Source organism: Drosophila nasuta, chromosome 3, assembly GCF_023558535.2.
Source record: "Drosophila nasuta strain 15112-1781.00 chromosome 3, ASM2355853v1, whole genome shotgun sequence".
Lineage (NCBI taxonomy): Eukaryota > Metazoa > Arthropoda > Insecta > Diptera > Drosophilidae > Drosophila > Drosophila nasuta.
In genome coordinates, this window is record NC_083457.1 from 17771250 (window position 1) to 17791013 (window position 19764).

At 40.9% G+C, this 19764-nt stretch overlaps 4 protein-coding genes and 1 non-coding gene across 9 annotated transcripts in view; 4 read left to right on the forward strand and 1 right to left on the reverse strand.

Moving 5' to 3' along the window:
- Window positions 1-5460: 5460 nt before the first annotated feature.
- LOC132789599 (uncharacterized) lies at window positions 5461-6188 on the forward strand. The gene has a single exon (XM_060797700.1). It carries the CDS (start codon window positions 5575-5577, stop codon window positions 5980-5982), a length of 408 nt encoding a protein of 135 aa, XP_060653683.1. The 5' UTR covers window positions 5461-5574; the 3' UTR covers window positions 5983-6188.
- Window positions 6189-7070: 882 nt separating this feature from the next.
- Window positions 7071-7142, reverse strand: Trnaw-cca (transfer RNA tryptophan (anticodon CCA)). Its single transcript has one exon. It is a non-coding gene; the product is annotated as a tRNA-Trp (tRNA).
- A 585-nt stretch (window positions 7143-7727) lies between these two features.
- LOC132789134 (heterogeneous nuclear ribonucleoprotein U) lies at window positions 7728-15789 on the forward strand. 3 transcript variants are annotated; one of them, XM_060796920.1, is made up of 10 exons: window positions 7729-8171; window positions 8394-9146; window positions 9218-10072; window positions 10138-10643; window positions 10841-10969; window positions 12359-12530; window positions 13460-14385; window positions 14453-14639; window positions 14909-15012; window positions 15077-15789. In XM_060796920.1, exons 1-10 carry the CDS (start codon window positions 8024-8026, stop codon window positions 15239-15241), a joined length of 3945 nt encoding a protein of 1314 aa, XP_060652903.1. In that variant the 5' UTR covers window positions 7729-8023; the 3' UTR covers window positions 15242-15789. The 3 variants fall into 3 exon arrangements, with proteins under 3 accessions (XP_060652905.1, XP_060652903.1, XP_060652904.1); XM_060796921.1 differs by having other exon boundaries at window positions 8397-9146; XM_060796922.1 differs by lacking the exons at window positions 12359-12530; window positions 14453-14639; window positions 14909-15012; window positions 15077-15789 and having other exon boundaries at window positions 7728-8171; window positions 13460-13657.
- A 547-nt stretch (window positions 15790-16336) lies between these two features.
- On the forward strand, window positions 16337-18461 carry LOC132791771 (serine palmitoyltransferase 1). The gene is made up of 6 exons (XM_060800822.1): window positions 16337-16479; window positions 16605-16700; window positions 16805-17295; window positions 17358-17685; window positions 17745-18110; window positions 18173-18461. The coding sequence occupies exons 2-6, from the start codon at window positions 16653-16655 to the stop codon at window positions 18335-18337; spliced, it is 1398 nt and encodes a 465-aa protein (XP_060656805.1). The 5' UTR covers window positions 16337-16479; window positions 16605-16652; the 3' UTR covers window positions 18338-18461.
- Window positions 18462-18772: 311 nt separating this feature from the next.
- The window catches only part of LOC132791511 (protein hu-li tai shao), a 29682-nt gene continuing 28690 nt past the window's right edge, over window positions 18773-19764 (forward strand). Inside the window, exon 1 of one of the 3 annotated variants that reach the window (XM_060800461.1) lies at window positions 18773-18865. The gene's annotated coding sequence lies outside the window, so the exon portion shown is untranslated. Of the gene's footprint in view, window positions 18866-19654; window positions 19741-19764 lie in introns of those variants that run through there. The other 2 variants (XM_060800463.1, XM_060800462.1) reach the window with 2 other exon arrangements.

Here is a 19764-nt window from a genome sequence, read left to right on the forward strand (position 1 = left end):
TGTGTACATGCATGTGTGTAAGTGTGTCTGTGTGTGTAGAGTGTGCGCTGCATTGTAATCAGTTTTTGTCTTATCAGCACACAGGGTCGTCGTCGTCGCCGTGGTTCTCACTGAGAACTTCTCAGACAACGGTAAAGAGAATGCAGTTATAGTATAAGGAGTGAAATAAAATTAATTTCTTATTTACATATGAAAGATATATTGTGTTTTAATTTTTTACCGATTAATATTAATTGCTATAGATGTGAAATTTGTAGAACAACACTAGCTGATAAGTTTGTCCCCCTTTCGAATGATCAAATATGTAAATAATTCAGATCAATCAACGTTTATCTAGTAATGTCACTTCATTATTTTTCCCTGTTAACGGTTAATTTACTCTACTTGCGAGTTTTTGTGTGAGGTGATAAGCGCTCATAAGTCGTTTGAAAGTTTATAACTTGTTAACTTATCAACTAAAATATGCCAATAAAATTGGAATGGAAACGGAGTTCAGCATAGTTGCAAACTTATCAACTCTCAAATGAATTTTAATGGGCAAATTCAATGGACAAGTGTTAGAACTCATTAGTGCACAGCATTCGCCGGGAATGGCGCAATACGTATCATACTGTCGGAACACGTGTTCTCTATCCAAAAATGTATGTATGAAAGTACATATTTAATGTGTGTGTTGTGTATGTTTGGAATTTGCTGGCTGTGCCACATGCGGCATGCTGTTGCATAATGGAAATGCTTAAAACTAATTAACGCAAAAGCAAATGCCGGAACCGAATCAGTATGCGTTCCTGCTCTCGCACTCTGTCTCTCTGCAAGACCCCCCACTCTAACGCTCTCTCTCACTCCCTCTCGCTCACTCTATTACGCTCTTCTCCACTCGCTTGTGGCCGGTCGAATGTTCTGTTTTATTCTGTTCTCCTGGTACAGGCGTCTGCTGGCTGTCTAGGCTGTTGGCAGAACAGCGGCAGCAAACGAATGTTCGCTTTATTTGTTTTATTTATTACTCATTAGCACGCAAGACCGCAGCGCAGCAAGAGCGTTGATGACTTTTCCCCATCTTTAGCTCATTTATTAAGAAATGGCAAAAGAGCACACAAACACCCCAAACCGGGCGCAGCACACGCACAGCACAGCACAACAAGAACACAACAACACAATTTCCACACAGCAAAACTTTTTCATTAAAATCTCGTATTTATTTCGTTCATTAAGTTGCGCACTTTTTTGGTCTCCCCAATTACAGCTGAGCAGTATGGCAGTCAGGCAGGCAGCAGGCGGGCAGGCAGCAACCATCCCTGTCATCACCCCCCAGTAGACCACATGGCCTTATCTTTTGTGGCTTTTGTTGTTGTTCGTTAACAGTTTTCGTTAGTTAGTTAGTTAGTTGGCACACTAGTTAACTTTGCTGCCTACGAAGTTGTTTTGCCCTCTGCGTTGGCCAAACGCTCAACGCTGATTGGAAAGTTCTGTCTGCATTTTCTGCTGCGGCGCCGTTGCTGTTGCTGTTGCTGTTGCCCGCCGCTGCTGACGCGTTTCTTTTGCTTTCGCTGCTTCTACTGCTGCTGCTGGTGCTGCTACCGCAGTTGCCGCTGCCGCTGCTTCGACTGCTTCTGTTGCTTCTGCTGCCTATCTGCTAGCTGTGGATTTCTGTGCGCCTGATACTGTGCGCCGAGTTAATTGGTTTGCAAACAAATTAACCGACGTGGGTGTGTACGTTTCCTAATTAGCAGCTTTTGTAATTAAATATGCCCGCAGCCATTCAACACACACACACACACACGTACTCTCATGTGTATGCCAGCACTCCCTCTCTCTCTCTCTTGCTCACTCTCCACATGCCTCTCTCTCTCCTTCATTATGTGTGTGTGTGTACAATGGCATAACGGTTCATGTGACTGTGAAACACAGTGGCAGCTACTGGGGGCGACTGCTGGCTAATGAACAGGCAATCCCCTTTATAGCACGTCCCAGTCATGAAATGCGAATGGGGGGAGACTGAAGGGCAATGCGGTAACAACGCTGACGTCCCGAATGAAAATGCATTTTAATTAGGGGTTTTTGTTGGCTTTTGTTTTTAGTTCTTTTTTGCTACTGCTGTTGGGGCTGATGCTCGAAGTGCTGCGTTGCTTTGGCTTTCGTTCATTAGTTGAAAGGAGGCAAAACTACACAGGGTTGTCGAGTAGCGCGAGCATGCTAAAATTAATTGCCATTCGCATCAATTTCTAAAAATCATTAAAAATAAGCATACAATTTCCACTAACAAAAAACAGACAAATATTTTTTGTAAGAAACTATGTTAATTTAATTTAAAATAACTCTTTTGTAACTGATAATAAATAGTTTGCTTTATCTTCAACATAAATTCAGATTAAAAGAAAAACTGTTTGAGTATTGCAACTTATTGACAACCCTGCAAACTCCAATGGAACGTTGCCAGTGATGCCCATACATACAAACTTTCACATAAACAGACCTACATAGTTAGTGGAGTCTGTCCTGACTCTGAGTCTACTACCCGAGGCAGAGTCCGTGCCAGGGCTTGCCATTCATTGTTAATTGTTCTTTTTGTGCTTCGGTTCAATTGAATTCAATTTGAGCAGCACCGAAAAGGGTCCAATTAAAAAACCACAACAATTAACGAGCCAAGTGAGTTAACTTGGCATAAATGGAATTTTAATTGGCAACATGAGAGCGGCAGCAGCAACAACAACAACAACAACGAGAACAGCTACCAGTGAAATGAGCCAAGAGCCGGAGTCGTAGTGACTTGCTGAGTGCCGATAAGTGAGTGCAGTGCAGAACCGTCAGTGAGTGCATAACAGAGGGGGGTAGTGGAGGGATCGGGGGGAATGCATGGCACATTGATGGAAGAAAAGGAAAGAGAGAGAGAGAGCAGAGTAGAGCAGAGCTCGTTACGAGCCGGGAGTAGTTAAGTAAATGAGCATTTTGTTTCACTAATGAACACTAATGAATGCCGGAGACAACACTTGGGTTAAGCTGTATAGGTGTATGTGTTTGTATGTGTGTGTGTGTGCTGCCTTTGTTGGTTTGGGGTTTTTGTGTTGTTAATTAATAAACACGAAAGCCGGCTCAGGCTGGGGACCATTGTGTGCGTCTCTCTCTCTCTCTTTCTCTCCCTTTGTCATTGTGTGTGTGTGTGCCCAGTTTTGAAGGGGTTAAAATAAGCAATTAGTTGGATTTTCAACTAGGCGCACAGCAAACGGAGAGCCGTCGAAATTGCCGGCAACAGGCAGCAGCAGCAGCAGGCAACTTTGGGAGGCAAGCCGACGATGACATGAAAAACTTTCAAACTGTTGCCGACCAAAGCGGCAATGGGCAATGGTAACGACCATGTTGCGACGTCGCTTCTTCTTCTAACGAGCAGCAGCGGATAGGAACCGCCTCCGTTGAGGCTTTCGCTTCGGTCTAGACTTGGGCATGGGGTCGAGTTCCCAGCGTCAGCGCTAGCGCGAGAGGAATCCGAGCGAGGTACGAACACTGGCATCGCTGTTGTCGCTAGCATCATATGTAAGCCTGCCACGCATTGCCTCCGACTTCGATGAACTCGCTGCCAACTGACATTCTGTGGTGTGTCTGTGTGGGTGAATGGTCGAACAAAATTGTTGCCTTGCCCTTGCGGTTTCTCGTTGTAGTCTTTAATTACTGTGAGGTATTTGATGCTGCAGCTTTGCACGTGACTTGATAAATTGCCGCTGCTTGCCGAAAAGTTGTCAGTGTAAATTATGTAGTGTGTCATTTGGCGCAAATAATGGGGAAAGTGATGAGAAACCAGGGATGGAAGGCAGACAAAATACTTCACAACTCCAGTGACCTTGATTGAAAAGCATATTAACTAAACACATAGGACAAATTAAAAGCTTTTGACAATAGTATGGATAATGACACTCCCATCTTGTACATCAAAAGTGACTGCAATTAAATTAAATTAAATTGTTTCAGATTAAATTTTTTTTAATTTCTTCAATTATCATTAATGTGAAATTAAACATATGTAGGTTCTATAATTGATATTTTAATATATGAGTTGAAACTAGAATAAGCACTTAAGAAAACTACAGACGAATGTGCTCGACTGTGAGATACCTATTTTCAATAAAACAATACAAAAAAACTAAATGTCAACCAAAACAACTGAGTCTCGATAGCAACAACCGATCGCATGAGGGGTCGTAGAAGGGTATTACAACTTTGTGCCTGCAGGAAATACATATATGTATGTATGTACCAGGCAAAACGAATTATTTCCGACCCCATAATATATGTATACAGTGTATACTATACACATACATACATATATTTTTGATTAGCGGCAAGAGATAAGACGATATAGCCAAGTCCGTCTGTTTGTCTGCGTCTGTCCGTATGATCAAGTTGGCACTCAGATCAAGTTTGTTTTAGATTTTTACCACTTCCACTTCCGCCCGCGTTAATGGATAAATATCGATTAACAAGCGTAATTTTGAATCTACAATAATACATACAATAATATTGCATATTGCATGCACAAATCCTGAAAATTTGTTTGCTATCCGATACAAATTTCAGAAGTTATTTAAAAATACAGGTTAGTTTCTTTGACTGACAATCTGGTATATTTTGCACTCCATATACCAAATATAATCTTCGATATATTTTATTATTTTATGGTATATTAATTTGGTATATTATTAGAATATGGTTTAATAGAAAATGGGTTGCGGGTATCTCACAGTCGAGCACACTCAATTTGAGCTTCCTCACATACTGAGAATAAAAGTGAAAAAGAAAGAATATGGCGTTTTCTAATCCCTCTCATTCGTAACAAAAACTGACAAAGACGATAAAATTAATATTTTTATTTCTACAGAGCATGCGTAATTCGAATACTCTCTTTGATGTTATGCTTGCTAATTACTTCCTAATATCTTTGACACTTGATCTAGTAAACAACAAGCCCACAAATAAATCTAAGCAAATGATACAAAAAAAAAAAACATGAAAACAAGAATAGAGAACAGCTTTATTTATATAATTTGAAATCGCCCAGTTGAGACATATGAATCACGTAACTGGCGGCAATTATAATGGCCATATTAAAATGACAGATTCGACTCGAAGACAGCGATCAACAGCTTGATTCCGCTTCAGCTTCAGCAGGGAGCTGTTAGAGAGCTGGTGTTTATTTTTGTCGTCTTTTATGGTAATCGTCAGAGACGCGGAATCGTATTGTACTGTTACTGAGATTGCTCAACAAAACAAAATGCCGACCTGTGGAGGTGGCAACCTCAGAGCTGAACTGACTTGAGCTGAGCTGAGCTGACATTGCCAACACGTTTCGAGCTTGGTGTTAACTGACGTCAGCGATTTAAATGAACGTGTGGGTCGATAGCTGGGCCAAGTAAACAAAAAATAACAATCAATTCCAGTCAATGTTAGAGGCAAAGCAGAGTGAAATCATATTTTAGAATATCGCTGGCGTTTGGAGAAGTCAATCGATTTTTAAAACGCGTCGAGCGCGCATCGTTCCACACTCTCGAAACATATACGAAACGAAGTCTACGAAAAATCATAAAAATGGCATTGCGCAAGAAAAACGACTACATACCCATTAAATGCGAGGGATGGAATGGCAAATTCGAGTATCCTGACGGTGCTGTCAACAATGTATCGAAAATCCGTCGCTACAATCAAAATGTGACTAATACAAACAACTTTTATGGATTCAATACGGAACCTATTGTCTTGCCCACCGCATGGGACGGCACCTTTGTCAAAAGTGGTGAGACACGGATCAAACCCGAGCGCAATCGTTCCGATGATCAGGACTACTTCGACTACAACACGGATCCAACCATTTTGCCACCCACTTGGAGCGGAGAATTCGTTACCGATCCAAACGATGTGCGCATCATACCTGAGCGTAACTTTTCCGATCCCAGGGACTATGCCGAGGCTAAACGCTTCAAGGTAGTTCAACATTAAGTGAGAGTGAAATATGAAGTGTAGCATCTACTAACAATGTATTGTTCTACTGATAATATTTTGGGAACACTTTCTCCGAATTACAACATACATACTACTTTTTCTATGTTCTCTTCGGTTACACATTGAAATTAACCTAAGCGTTGTATTTGAGTTTTTTATTTTTATTGATATGTATTTATTATTACACGTAATAAAAAAATTGTGAAAAAATAAGTCAAATTTGCATTTAATATTGAAAGTTAAGGTATGTTGAAAATAATGTGGGTGTTTTGCTTACATGTATGTAGGTGTTGTGATCGAATGTTATTATAATACTTACTCACCTAAACATGGCTTATATAGACTTTAATTAAACATTGGCTACAAGTCCGAAAACAAATCATGGTTATTAAAAAAATAGGATTTTAGTGAATTACAGAATATTAGATTAAAATACCTTCTTGTCGAACACATTCGATTGTCGTGGTTTAACTTTTGTTGTTTTTTTAACCATAAATGGAATTCGGTAGGTGAATATATTGGTTATGCAAATGTGTATTTGCCAAGTTAATTATACACTTATAGGCAACTATGCCTTGTCCGTTTACGGCATTTTCTAGATTAATCTAAGAGTGTGATCTATCTAATTAAAGGTATAATTTTTTGAAGAGCCCAAATAAAACTAATTACAAATTTCTATTGTATCTAATAATTAACTCACTTTATTGTAGAAATCAACAACAATATCGCAACTCAATATTATATATTTCTATATACATATGTATGTTTATTTATTAAGTATATACTTAATTTATGAGCTGACAACAACGCTCAAGTAATCACGGTTCCAATAATAACTCTTACCTACTAGTGTTACTGACAATCTAATTTATATTGTTTGTGTGATGAAATTATTGCCGCTGCTGTCAGTCTTGAATATAGAATGCAAATTGGTAAATAAATTATACTACAGCAGTAAGTTTGCAAATTCTAACCATTCATGGTTTAATATTTATTTTAACAAAAATGCTAAAATACATTTTTAGTGTTTCATAACAATAATGATCAAAAGGCAAGAAAATTGGTTAAAAAGAAATTTTTGGATCTGACCCCGACGTGAATCGAACACGCAACCTTCTGATCTGGAGTCAGACGCGCTACCGTTGCGCCACGGAGTCCTCAAATAGTTGCATACAAATTGACTACTTAAGGTTTCGTTGCCATATTTTCCAAATATTAAATACTGAAAACGTGGCAACTCTCAATTGCAATGCCACTACACGAAAATAATCTGCTGGCAAATGTGGCAACGAATAAAAAGAAAATATTTCCCGCCAAATACTCTTAACTTACAATTATTGTGTATTATAGATGGTTTAGTCAATAAATAATAATTTTGTAATTATAAGAAGCCAGAAATAAAGAAACTCGCTTTAAAACGCTTAGTTTTTTAGTAAAAATATCCTACTTTGAGCGGACCAGAGTTTGAAGGTTTTCCCTTTAAATTCTTGAAAGTTTTTCCAAAACACTGTTTATTGAAATTTGCCGACACTACAAAATATTTTCAAACAAATTCCTTAGCCACGGTTTGTTGCCAACTTTCTAAAAATCAAAAAGCATTGAACTCAACTGCTAATGCACCAAAAACACTGCTGCTGAGAAATATCGATATTCACTAAAATACTTGACGACTTATATAAAATATCGATATATCATAAAAAATAAAATACAAAATGACTAATCGATAGCGTTTGGCATTCCTTGCATTCTAATCGCAGCCAACTTCACATCAACGCGTTCTCGGTATAGGTTTTAGCCATTATTTATTCGCAATAAATGCGAATGCAATTGCGAAAGTACATTTAATTCGCTTTATTTGCGAAATAGAACTTAATTCAATAGTCTGAAGTTTAAAATCGCGAATTTCACATTCTTTTCACCTACTCAATTCGAAGTTTTTCTTTCCGCCTCCGTCTCAGTTGTGCGCGAGAGTGTGTGTGTTTGTGTGTATTTCTGTGCGTGACGCGCTGCTGCCGCCATTCAAGATTGAAGCGAAAAAATGGATTTGGCGAAGCTGGACAAGATGAAGGTGGTCGACCTGCGTACCGAATTACAAACGCGTGGTCTGGATACCAAAGGAGTTAAAGCTGTGCTCATCGAACGTTTGCGGGCACATGTAGAAGGTGGTGCCGGCGGCGGCGATGGAGGTAAGCTGTGTGTGTATATTTGTGTGTATGTATGCGTGCGCGAGTGTGTGTATGCATCATTGCGTTTTTAGTTGTGTATTTGAATGTTTATGTGTAAAAGTGTTGTGTGAATGTATGCGTACGTGTAACGCGGCTTAGCGTGTTTTTAATTGTAAACTCGCCTTACATAAGCACACAAATATAATATCATTAATATACATAAATAATGCATTTTTTACGCAGCAGATGGCGCTCCATTGACACCAAGTCGACGTCAACGTCGGACGCGATCAATGTCACGGTCTCCATCACCGGTTGCAGCGGCACCGGTCGCCACCGAACCGAATCTGGAGACTCTAGAGGAGGAGGAACAACCGGCAACCGCTGGTCACGAGTCTGAGGTTGATGCCAAGCCTGCTGCTGTGGCTGAAATTGAACAAGCCGATGAAGAGGACGAAGAAGAAGATGATGCACAAGAAAACGAAGAAGAGCCGAATAATATGGAACAGGAACAAGAGGAAGCAGAAGAGGAAGAGACGGATGCAGCTGGTAGTACAGCTGCCTCACAAGCCGAGCAGAATGAAGAAGATGTGGCCATGACAGATGAAGCCAGCAAAAATGAAGAAGACGAAGCCGATCAAGAGTCTAATGACTCCAACCAGCAAGCGCAACCGGATAAAACGGAAGAAGAGCATGATAATTCACATCAATCAAACGGCGACACTGAAAAAATGGAAGTCGACGAGGACGCCGCTAATGCCACTGTCAAAACTGACGAGCAAACGCAGCAGGACAAGGACAATTCGGATCAAGCCAAGACCACGGAACGACGTAAACGATCGCACAGCAATTCACGTTCCCGTAGCAACTCGCGCTCACCAAAGCGTCGCAGCGGCGACAAACGTGACTCCAAAGCGGCAGCTGCTGCTGCAGAAGAACGCACTGTGGCCGAAGATGAGCCCACCATTGCGGAAAATCAAGTGGGACTCAGCTGGCGTAAGTAGCACATATTTGAAACCTTCATGTAGAGTGTACAACGATCCTAATCCAATTCTTGTACTTTCTAGTTGATTCGGATCTCCATCTCCGTATTGACACCACCAATTTCACATCAGCCAAGCCACTGACTGCAGAAATCTACTCGCTGATCTGGTCAGGCGCACGTGCCAATTATGGAGTACGTGAGGGCAAGGTGTGCTTTGAGGTGCGGCTCTCTGAGGAGACGGTGCCAGAGAATTCGCATCATTTCCGCGATGAACCAAATGTGCGCGGTTTTCGCGTGGGCTTCTCAACGCCAAAGTCATCGATGCTGTTGGGCGAGGCAGAACATTCCTTCGGCTATTGCGAAAACGGCCGTAAGGCCAACAATGGCGAATTCACAAGCTATGGCAAGCCATATCAATTGGATGATGTTATCGGTTGCTATTTGGATCTAGAGAGCACACCGTGCAACATCAAGTACACGCTCAATGGCGAGGATCTCGGTGTGGCCCATGAGTTTGAGAAAACCATCCTGGGTGAGGAGGAAGCGCTATTTCCGCACATTGTTACCAAGGGCTACGAGTTCACTGTGAACTTTGCCAATGGCGAAGAGCTGCTCGTCAATGCCGAAAGGCCAACGCGCAAGCGTCGCAAGCAACGTGCCGAGTCACCCAAAGATGATGTCAACGATGGTGATAAATGGAAGGTGCTCGATGAGGCAACCGCCGATGACGATGAGCTCGAGAAGAAGGAAGACGACAGCAAGCCCGCCGATGCCGAGAAATCAGATGAAGGCGATAAATCTGAGGAAAAAGCTAATACAACTGAAACTGCTGAGGACGAGCCATCTAAAGAAGCGGATGCTGATGAGGAGGCACAATCGGAGCAGGCACAACCCGCCGAAGCAGCTGAAGTCACCCAAGATCAGGCCGTCGAGCCAGGTAATACACTTAACATTTTCTGAAACCATTTGCATAATTAAACGTAATTTCATTCAAACTTGCAGCTGAAGCAGCAGCCGAGGTTCCACCAGAGGCAGCTGCTGTTGCCAACGGCGATAGCCAAATTGATGCTGAAAAGAGCACCGAAGAAGCTGATTCTAAAGCTGAAGTTGCAGCTACACCCAAGGAGGATGCCACTACGACAGCTAATGTCGAAGAGGAGGATGAGGATGGTCCATCGCCAAACAAGCGCGTTAAAACCGATGCAGAGACCGATAAGTCGGCAGCAAGCGAAAAACCAAAATCCACTGAAGAAGAGTACGAGGATGTAGTGCCCGTTCCCCGTGATACTGTCACCTTATTACCGGGCTATATACTATTGGCTCTGGTGCCTACCGAGCAATTGATTGCCGGACCACAGCGTGCCGAATCACGTAAGCAATGCGAAGTCATTCTACTTGTCGGTCTGCCTGGTGCAGGCAAGACACACTGGACACAGAAGCATGTGTCTGAAAACCTGGACAAGCGTTACGAGATCATTGGACCTGATACTATCATAGCCAAAATGACGGTGAGTGTGAAGACTAAAATAGTATTTATTAACTTGATTATGGAAATTTCTGAATGTATGTGGAATCTTTGTAATCAATAATTAACTAAGAGTAGAAGTTTGAAAGATAAGTTGTTGGTTTGCTTGCACACATTTCTTGGTATTTATAAATTTGCATTTGTACTTAAGGATACGTTTTTTCCTTTTCAAAATTCCAGATCGACGGCGAATCGCGCAAAACTGTACACAAGGGTCGTTGGGATAAAGTCTACGAGATTTGCTTGAATAGTCTGGGCGCCTTGGAAGATATTGCCATGAAGCGACGACGCAATTTCATACTCGATCAGGTAAAACATCAAACAAATGACCCCTACCACACACACACAAACAACAAACACACTCACTCGCAACACATACAAGAGCACATGAAACTTACACACATATACACATCGTTAACACTTACACATACTTATACAAACATATGCCACACTCGAATGAAAAAAAAAAACCGAACCGAACCACGAAACAAGCGAGAATTATGCGTTGATGATGCGTGATATATATACTTATGTGTATATATAATTTGCGCGCAGATCCTTTCTAAGGATCTGTTACAATATCTCTTTTTTTGTATGTTTTTGTTTTGTACAATTTTGAAATATGCATTTGAATTGCGCTCATGTATAAATGAGAGTGAATCAGATAAAAATCAGACAAAGGGAAAAGCCCAAGCGTCATAGGACGCCAACAATGCCTGGTAAAAAGGTATCAGGTATGTGTTAGGTTCTAAGTTGATCCGATAATTAGTGCGAATAAGTGTGAGGTTTGTAAGTATTTGTATCTGTATCTTGTAGCTTAAGTTATAGGTTGGCAACAGTTGACTGTAAAACAGGGGCAAAATGAGAGATGATGAAGATGGAGATTGGAAAATGGATTTGGAGATGGAGATGAAATGAAATGTATGTATGTATTTATGAAGGATGGATACGGGAAGCGTGCGGCAAGGAAGCCACTGTAAGTAACAACCAAATACACAATACCAAAAAAAAATATTCGAAAATTGTTCGACTACAACAAATAAGACTTATCACATAATATCTCAATCGTATCGTATCGTATTAGTATGTCTACTATACCTGTTACCTACTCTCTATCTCTCTAAATGCCGGCAGAAACCTCTGCAAGAAAACAAAAAAATTAAGAACAATTTAGTTTAGTTTTATACAAAATACTACATGCATATTACTACAATATAATTATGTCTAATATACATACGCAAAAATTATTAAGTCAACTGTTGTTTCGTCCTGCCATTCCGTAAGCAGATTCAATATTTGTGTTGTCAAATATTAAACAACAACAACAACTCCCCGGCGGAGTGAGTTTTCCGGCAGCAAATTGATGTTGCACAGACCACCAAGAGTTGTGTCTTGTGCATCATCTGCAAAATGCATTTCGTATGCAATCTCTCAGGTATGTGTTAGTTTATAAGCGAGAGGGCTCAACGTATCAGCGAGGGGTTGGTGCGGGGAGTGGTCCGGCGGCACCCCGGCAACATGCAACAACTTGCAACAATCATCAACGTGTTTCTCAACTTGGCTTGCCTCTAACCCGACCAATAAAAAAGTTACAACTGCAACGCAACATCCAACAACAAACAACCGCCCAACTCAACCCAACAACAACCAAAAAAAATCAACCAACAACCAAAACCAACACCTGTAATATTCTTGTAGACGAATGCGTATGCCTCGGCCCAGCGACGTAAAATGAAAGGTTTTAGCGACTTCAAGCGTATTGCGGTTGTTTGCATACCCGGCGAAGATGAATTGAAACGTCGCATCGCCGAAAAAGAGGAAAAGGGAAATGCTTTTACAGTTAAAGAATCAACAATAAATAACTTACGAGGTAAATATTCTCCACCACAACCAAGCAACGAACTTAAAACCAAAATAAAAAAAAACTATAATTATAATAATAATTGTTCTATACTGTACCTAGCGAAAGTGTCAAAATATTCATGCAGATATATATAAAACGAAAACCTATATATATATTATGTATTTAATGCTTATAATGAATGTAACATTTATATTTAGTTTGTAAGCAGCTGCAATCTTTTATGTAATGTCAACTATTTTTTCTATATTCTATAATTCTTAAGCATATTTAAAATTTATATTTTTTTTGGATTTTCATTTTGATAAATTATCCCAGCATTGCCCCTCATACCAACCCAGCTAAGCTGTGAAATGTGTTCGACCTAAACATAATTCGAATACTACAATAATACAATCTTAAGTTCCTCGTTTCAAGTTAGGGTTGTTGATCCGATATTTTAAAATAATTCAATTGACTTTATCTCAACTTTTTCAACCATTGAGTATCAGTTGTCCGATTTTATAATATATTTTTACAAAACTTTTTGATATAAGATAAATAGATCAAACAAATTTCGAATTCGAGAAAAATTCTGTTCTTTTTTTTCAAATATATTTGACTACTTATAAATCTCTGATATTTAATTAACCGATTTTATTCTTTTGTCCGTTTCAATTACTTGAAATATATTCTTTGAATTTGGTTCTGTATCCAAAGTGTATTTATATAGATTTGTCCGATGTGCAAGGAACATTTTCCCTCGTTGATCTCTGACGTTTGTTTTACTACTTATTCCCAGCTGTGTCATTCCTCACCTTCCCCGTTCCTTCTACTCTTTATAAACTGTAATGTGTAAAACTGATTAAACAAAAAAGAAAAAAGAAAATTAATTAAATTCACCACAGTATTGCATAATGCAGCCTTGAACTAAAATGTTTTGCATAATCTTTTTGCAGCGAATTTCACATTGCCCTCACTGGAGTTTGGATGGTTCGATGACATCATCTACACGGAGCTGAACGGTGACGAGGCCAAGGCTGAGGTCAAGAAGTACAATGAGAAGGGCAAGAAGGCCATCGATGCGGACAGATCGCGTGACAAGAGATCCCGTGGCGGACGCGACAATTATCGTCGCGATGATCGGCATCGCAATCGACACTTTGATGATAGGCGACGTGATTATGGCGGCGGCGGAGGCGGTGGCCAACGGCATGAGAGTCGTTGGAACGACTCGCGGCGCGGCGGTGGCGGCAGTTACTCCAGTGGTGGAGGAGGCGGCAGCGGTGGTGGAGGCGGCGGCGGTGGTAGCCGTGGCTATGACAATCGCAGCCGCAACTATGGCAGCGGTGGTGGAGGCGGCGGTGGCGGTGGCCAGCAGAATTGGATGCAGAATAATCGCAGAAGTGGCTACGATGATCGCGGCTATGGTGGCGGCGGCGGTGGTGGTGGTAGTCGTGGTTATGACAATCGCAACCGCGGCTATGGTAGCAGTGGTGGCGGCGGAGGAGGAGGCGGCGGTGGCGGTGGCCAACAGAATTGGATGCAAAACAATCGTCGCAGCGGCTACGATGATCGCGGCTACGGTGGTGGCGGCAGTTCGCGAGATTATCGCGATCGAGACCGTGGCGGCAACGATCGCAATCGAATGGGTAGCAACGATCGCAATCGTGGCAGCAGCCAGAGCAGCTATCGCTCCGGTGGCGGCAATCATCAACAACGGGATTTTCGGCATGGCCACCGCGACACCAAAGAAGATAGTCGCGGTGGCTATGAGCGGTCAGCTGCCCAAGTGCTGCCCAAGTACGGCAATAGTGCGGGCCAACCTGGCTATGATCAGTACAAGCAACAGTCGTCTGGTGGCAACCAGCAGACTGGCTCCAAGGTACGTAGTCCTCCATATATTTTGTTTGTCCATTGAGTTTAACCCTGAATCTAAAATCTGATTACAGTCCGCACTGAGCGGCAAGTGGAGCACCTATGCCCAGCACCATCAGCAGCAGCAAACGCAGCAGCAGCAGCATCATCAGCCTGGTGTCTGGCAGCAACAGCAGCCACAGCAGCAACAATACCAGCAGCAGCAGCAACAACAGACCGCGGGCCAGCAACAACAATATTGGACCTATAACCAGATGCAGGGTAGGTAGCGCATCAGCATCCGCAAGGCGACAACCACTTCTTAACTTATATGAAACCCTCTCGCTCTGTTTGTGGCGCCGCTAATAAAATTCCAAACTTGAATTTGAAATGATTTACATGATTTTCTAATGTCTGTATATGGTCTTTTGTTGGCGAGCGAGTTAGTTGCATTATGAGTTGAGTTGTTGGGGCGGCGGTGCATCGTAGCTTTTTCAATACTTTTGGAATCTAATGCGAGTTGTAATGTTGTGTGTATATATCCCAAGCAGGTTATGGCAACCAGCAACAACAGCAGCAGCCACAAGCCTGGCAAGGCGCTGATCAACAACAGCAGCAGCAACAACAGCAACAGCAATGGATGTCCTGGTGGCAGGTAAGCCCAAGACACTTAATTCAGTTTAGAATAGAGGAATAAATACATATAAAAACGCTTGCAGCAACAACAACAGGGCGCCGGAGGGGGCACGGTGGCCAATAATGCCGGTGGCAATTCGAGCGGTACTACGGGCACCACTGGCAATAATGATGGCGGTGCCACCAATCATTATTGGTCTCCTTATTCATACTCTACACAGTCCAATGCGGGCGTTGACAAGAAATAAGTGCAAAATTATTGACTCACTCAACAATCTTCTTTGTCGCGCCTCATTTAGAAAACCAACAAAGCAACAAATCACAACACACGCAGAAGTAAAACCAAGCAACTTTAAATACTAGTTTTTAAATCACAAAACACAAAATAAACAAGAAACAAACAAACAAACAAAATTAGTTTAGACAGTTTTTAAGCGTCTCTGGAATGAAAGAAAAGAATAAAAGAAAAAATATAAAAACAAACAACTAAACAAGAATAACTGTAAAATGTATCAGAAACTGAGCTGTTAATTTTAACAACAAATATTGTATTTACTACTTTGTCAGTCCAACTTTTGCTTTTGAATAATTATTGGTTGGTTCCTTTGAAGCAATTAAGTGAATTTCGTTTGGCTCATTATATATCTAGGACAGTACAATTTGTTTTAACGTTTAATTATCTTTATTGTTTTATTTTTACATTACTTTTTTATAATAAAAAACTGGAAGACATACTAAAAAACAAACATAAAATTTAACAAATAAATCTATATACATACAAAAACCAAAATATAAACATACAATTGCGTTTTCATTCAGTCATGGTTGGCTAAACATATTAATATGTATGTCATATGGACACACATATATTGAACACATACATTTTTCAGAGTTAGGTAGCAATTTTAAACGTTTTGAAGCAATGCGCAGTGGGTGATCAATTAATTTATTTTTGATTATTGTGTGGTTGAAGATTTAAAGATTTATGTTATTAATATACATAAAGGTATATCTTGTATTAAAATATTACTTTCAATAAGTTATTGAAGTCATTAAAATTTCGGCAATGATTAAAGACATCCCAATGTCTTTAAGAAATTTGAACTTTTTCCGCTCAAAATTCGCGCTTGAGTTCGATATATCTGGTTATAATACTTATAATATTTATAATTCTTACATTTTAATACAAAAGGCTTAAATAAAAATTAAAATGACATCTAAGAGTGCAACAATTCATCCAAACCTACATTAAAAGTTTTCATTTAAAACAATAATAATTATACTTGGTTGCAAAAATAGTCGATATTTATCAACAGAAATCGATACATTTAAAATAGCAAAAGCATCGATACTGTCATCGATATTTATGCACCAGCCTATTCTATTTTGATAAGATCGAAAGTGAATTTGTGTGCTGGTGGAAGGTATTATCTGTCAATATCATTGGCTTTACCGCGAACATAACTGAATAATACCCACTCGTAAGGTATGTGCAACATATGTGTAATGTGTGAGTGTACGAGCGATAAGAAAGCATTGTTTGTATGACGCATAGAACACTAAAAAAAAGACGGGCGGCGTGACTTTTAATTGATTTTTTCACACTTGCAGCGCACAGAGTAATAAAATAAACAGCTCAGAGATCAATTCGCTGGCACAATGATTGGTATACAATTGTTCAACGAAATCGGCAGCATCTTTCGCAACGTGAGTAGAGCGACTAATACTTAATATCCATATGCATGCATACACATACATAAATAAGTATAGAGTTATGTATGTCTCACATGTGCTTCGATGTTAATTTACAGACGCCGACCTTTGCGCTGGTGCTGGAAACTTTGCTGCTGATCACAGTAGTCTGGCTGCTCTTGCATAAACGCGGCGGACGTCGCCTGACCAAGGAACAACAGGAGTACCTCATTGATCAATACGAGCCAGAGCCATTGGTGGGCGAAACAGATCCCGAGCATCCATTGCTACGTACTCGCCTCGTCCAGTCGAAAGTCGGCAAGCGGGTTGTGGTCGACGGACATGATTGCTTAAACTTGGCATCGCACAACTACTTGGGCTTCCTTGAGGACAACGAGATTCTGGAGGAGGCTTGCAAGTGTTTGCGCAAATATGGCGTCGGTTCATGCGGCCCACGCGGTTTCTATGGCACCATGGATGTGCACTTGGATCTGGAAGATCGTTTGGCTAATTTCATGGGCCTGGAGGAGGCCATTGTCTACTCTTATGGCTTCTCGACGGTCGCAAGTGCCATTCCCGCCTATGCCAAGCGTGGCGACATCATCTTTGTGTAAGCCGCAAGACCAAAAATCTATCATTGTTTATAGCAAGTACTGATCCTTTGCTTTACAGAGATGAAGATGTCAACTTTTCCATACAAAAGGGCTTGGATGCATCGCGCAGCACCATTGTGTACTTTAAGCACAACGATGCCAAAGATTTGGAACGTCTGCTGCAGGAGCAGGAGAAACGCGATATAAAGAATCCCAAAAAGGCGCAGAAAACCCGTCGTTTTCTGGTCGTTGAAGGCATCTATATGAATACGGGAGAGCTGTGCCCACTGCCCGAGTTGGTTGCTCTCCGCAAGCAATATAAGTTGCGTCTGTTTTTGGACGAAACGATCTCATTTGGCACACTTGGCAGCCACGGACGCGGCATCACCGAGTATCTCAATGTGGATGTATGTTGCAAGCAAATTTTTAATGCGAATTTTAGTCAATATAAGATTATTAATTGCAGCGTGATGAAATCGACTTGATATCGGCAGGCATGGAGGGATCCATGGCCACCATTGGCGGCTTCTGTGTGGGCTCCCATTTTATAGCCGAGCATCAGCGTCTGTCCGGCTTGGGCTATATATTCTCCGCCTCGCTGCCACCAATGCTGACACAAGCAGCGATTTCAGCACTGGATCGCTTTGAGCGTGAACCGCAGATCTTTGAGCAGCTCCAAACGCTGTCACAATTTGTCCACAACCAGTTCCAAGGCTTCACCAAACTGCAGCTGCGTGGCGATAAGCTGTCGCCTGTTAAGCATTTGTACGTGGCCCAGGCTCGTGACAACTTTGAAACAGAGGCCAAGTTGCTTGCGAAGGTGGCCGACAAGGTAAACTAAAAGCAGACATTAATTATTGTTTTCTGATCGTAAATTCGTTGCTCTTTTTGTAGTGCATTGAAAAAGGCGTTGCTGTCGTACAAGCGGCCTACTTACAGGATAGGGAACACAAGCCGGTGCGTCCAAGTCTAAGGATCGCTGTCAATCGTCTGCTGACCAATGATGAAGTGTTGGAGGCTTTCAAGCTCATTGAATCCGTTTCCAGTGAAGTGCTTTAAGCGCATTTTCCATATGTATTATCGTATCGATCGAATTATGTTTAATGTTGTTAACGTCCAAACAAACTGCAGCCGTGCACCTGCTGAACTGTTTATTTAATAAAGTTGGATACAATCTAAAAAAGTAATGGAATTAGCTTTTGCATTAGATTTCAAATTTGGGAATCATGGAATTTATCGATAAAAATAAACGATTAAAATGACGCCCTATACTTTTTGGAGTTTTTCCTAGACTCTAGCCTGTTGGTATTCACGTTTACCAAATTTGTTGATCAACATATATATTCTGTATATTCTATATTCTGTGGGTCTTTTGTAAAAGAAATAAAAATTAAAACTTACAAAGACAAATAGTAGTATACTTTATGCAGTATAACCTGCTGGCAATTAAGGAAGCAATTTATCTTGGTATATTTTCGAATCAAAAAAAGTATTATTGAATACGGTCACGTTGGATACGAAGCTGAAGCCGAAGCGAATGCACGTACGTCGCGCTGTGATTTCTATGTATTTTGCATTTAAAAATCTGTAAGAAAGGTGTTCAATAATTCAAATACAATTGTTAATCAGCAATAACTGCTTGTGGACTATAAGTGCGAGATGAAGTTGAGTTGCAAAGCATTCAACGTACAAGCTAAAACTGATCAATCGATTTTTTCCACGGCATGCCGGTGACGGAGACGCCGCCAAGTGTTAATTTCGTTTGTGTGTGCGTGTATACATACATACGACTGACTGTGTTCGAATAAATAATATGACATAATCGATATACATATGCGTATGCGGTTGACTTAATTGACATAGTTTTTGCCCTCGCAGAATACTTAAAAGTGTCGCATATTTTTTTTGTGGTCAACGCGTCGTCAGGCAGGACTTAGCATTTCCTTCTCTTTACTTGTACGTGAGCGGCGCTGTTTTTTTCACGCTTGCTTTGCTCCCCACATTCGCTGCTACCAACATTCACACACACACAAACATAGATCCATATATTCCCTTTTTTACTTGGGCGTTGCAGGATGATGATTTCCAGGCCGCTTTGCGGTCATTTTCCAGAGAGCGGTGGCAATCGTATAGTTGTCTCGCTCTCACTCATGCACAAAACCTAAAAGTGCTGCAGTCACTCTTGCTTAATTCTACTAAAAGATTTATTATTATTGTGCATTTTGTCCAATTGAATATTATTAATAAATATATATTTTATTCATGCGGATATGAATAAATTTATATGTGTGTCTATATAAAATATTCCCATTTTGAGTATGCGTCCACTGACGTTAATAACTCACTACGCCCACTTATCGTTTACCAACACTAGCTCATGCGATTGCTTTCCAGTCGGAGCGTATAGCGCTCATTTGCTCATCTTATTCTGTTGTTAACGTGCGCTTGTGAACGACAGACGTGTGCGTTACTGATTTAATTACATA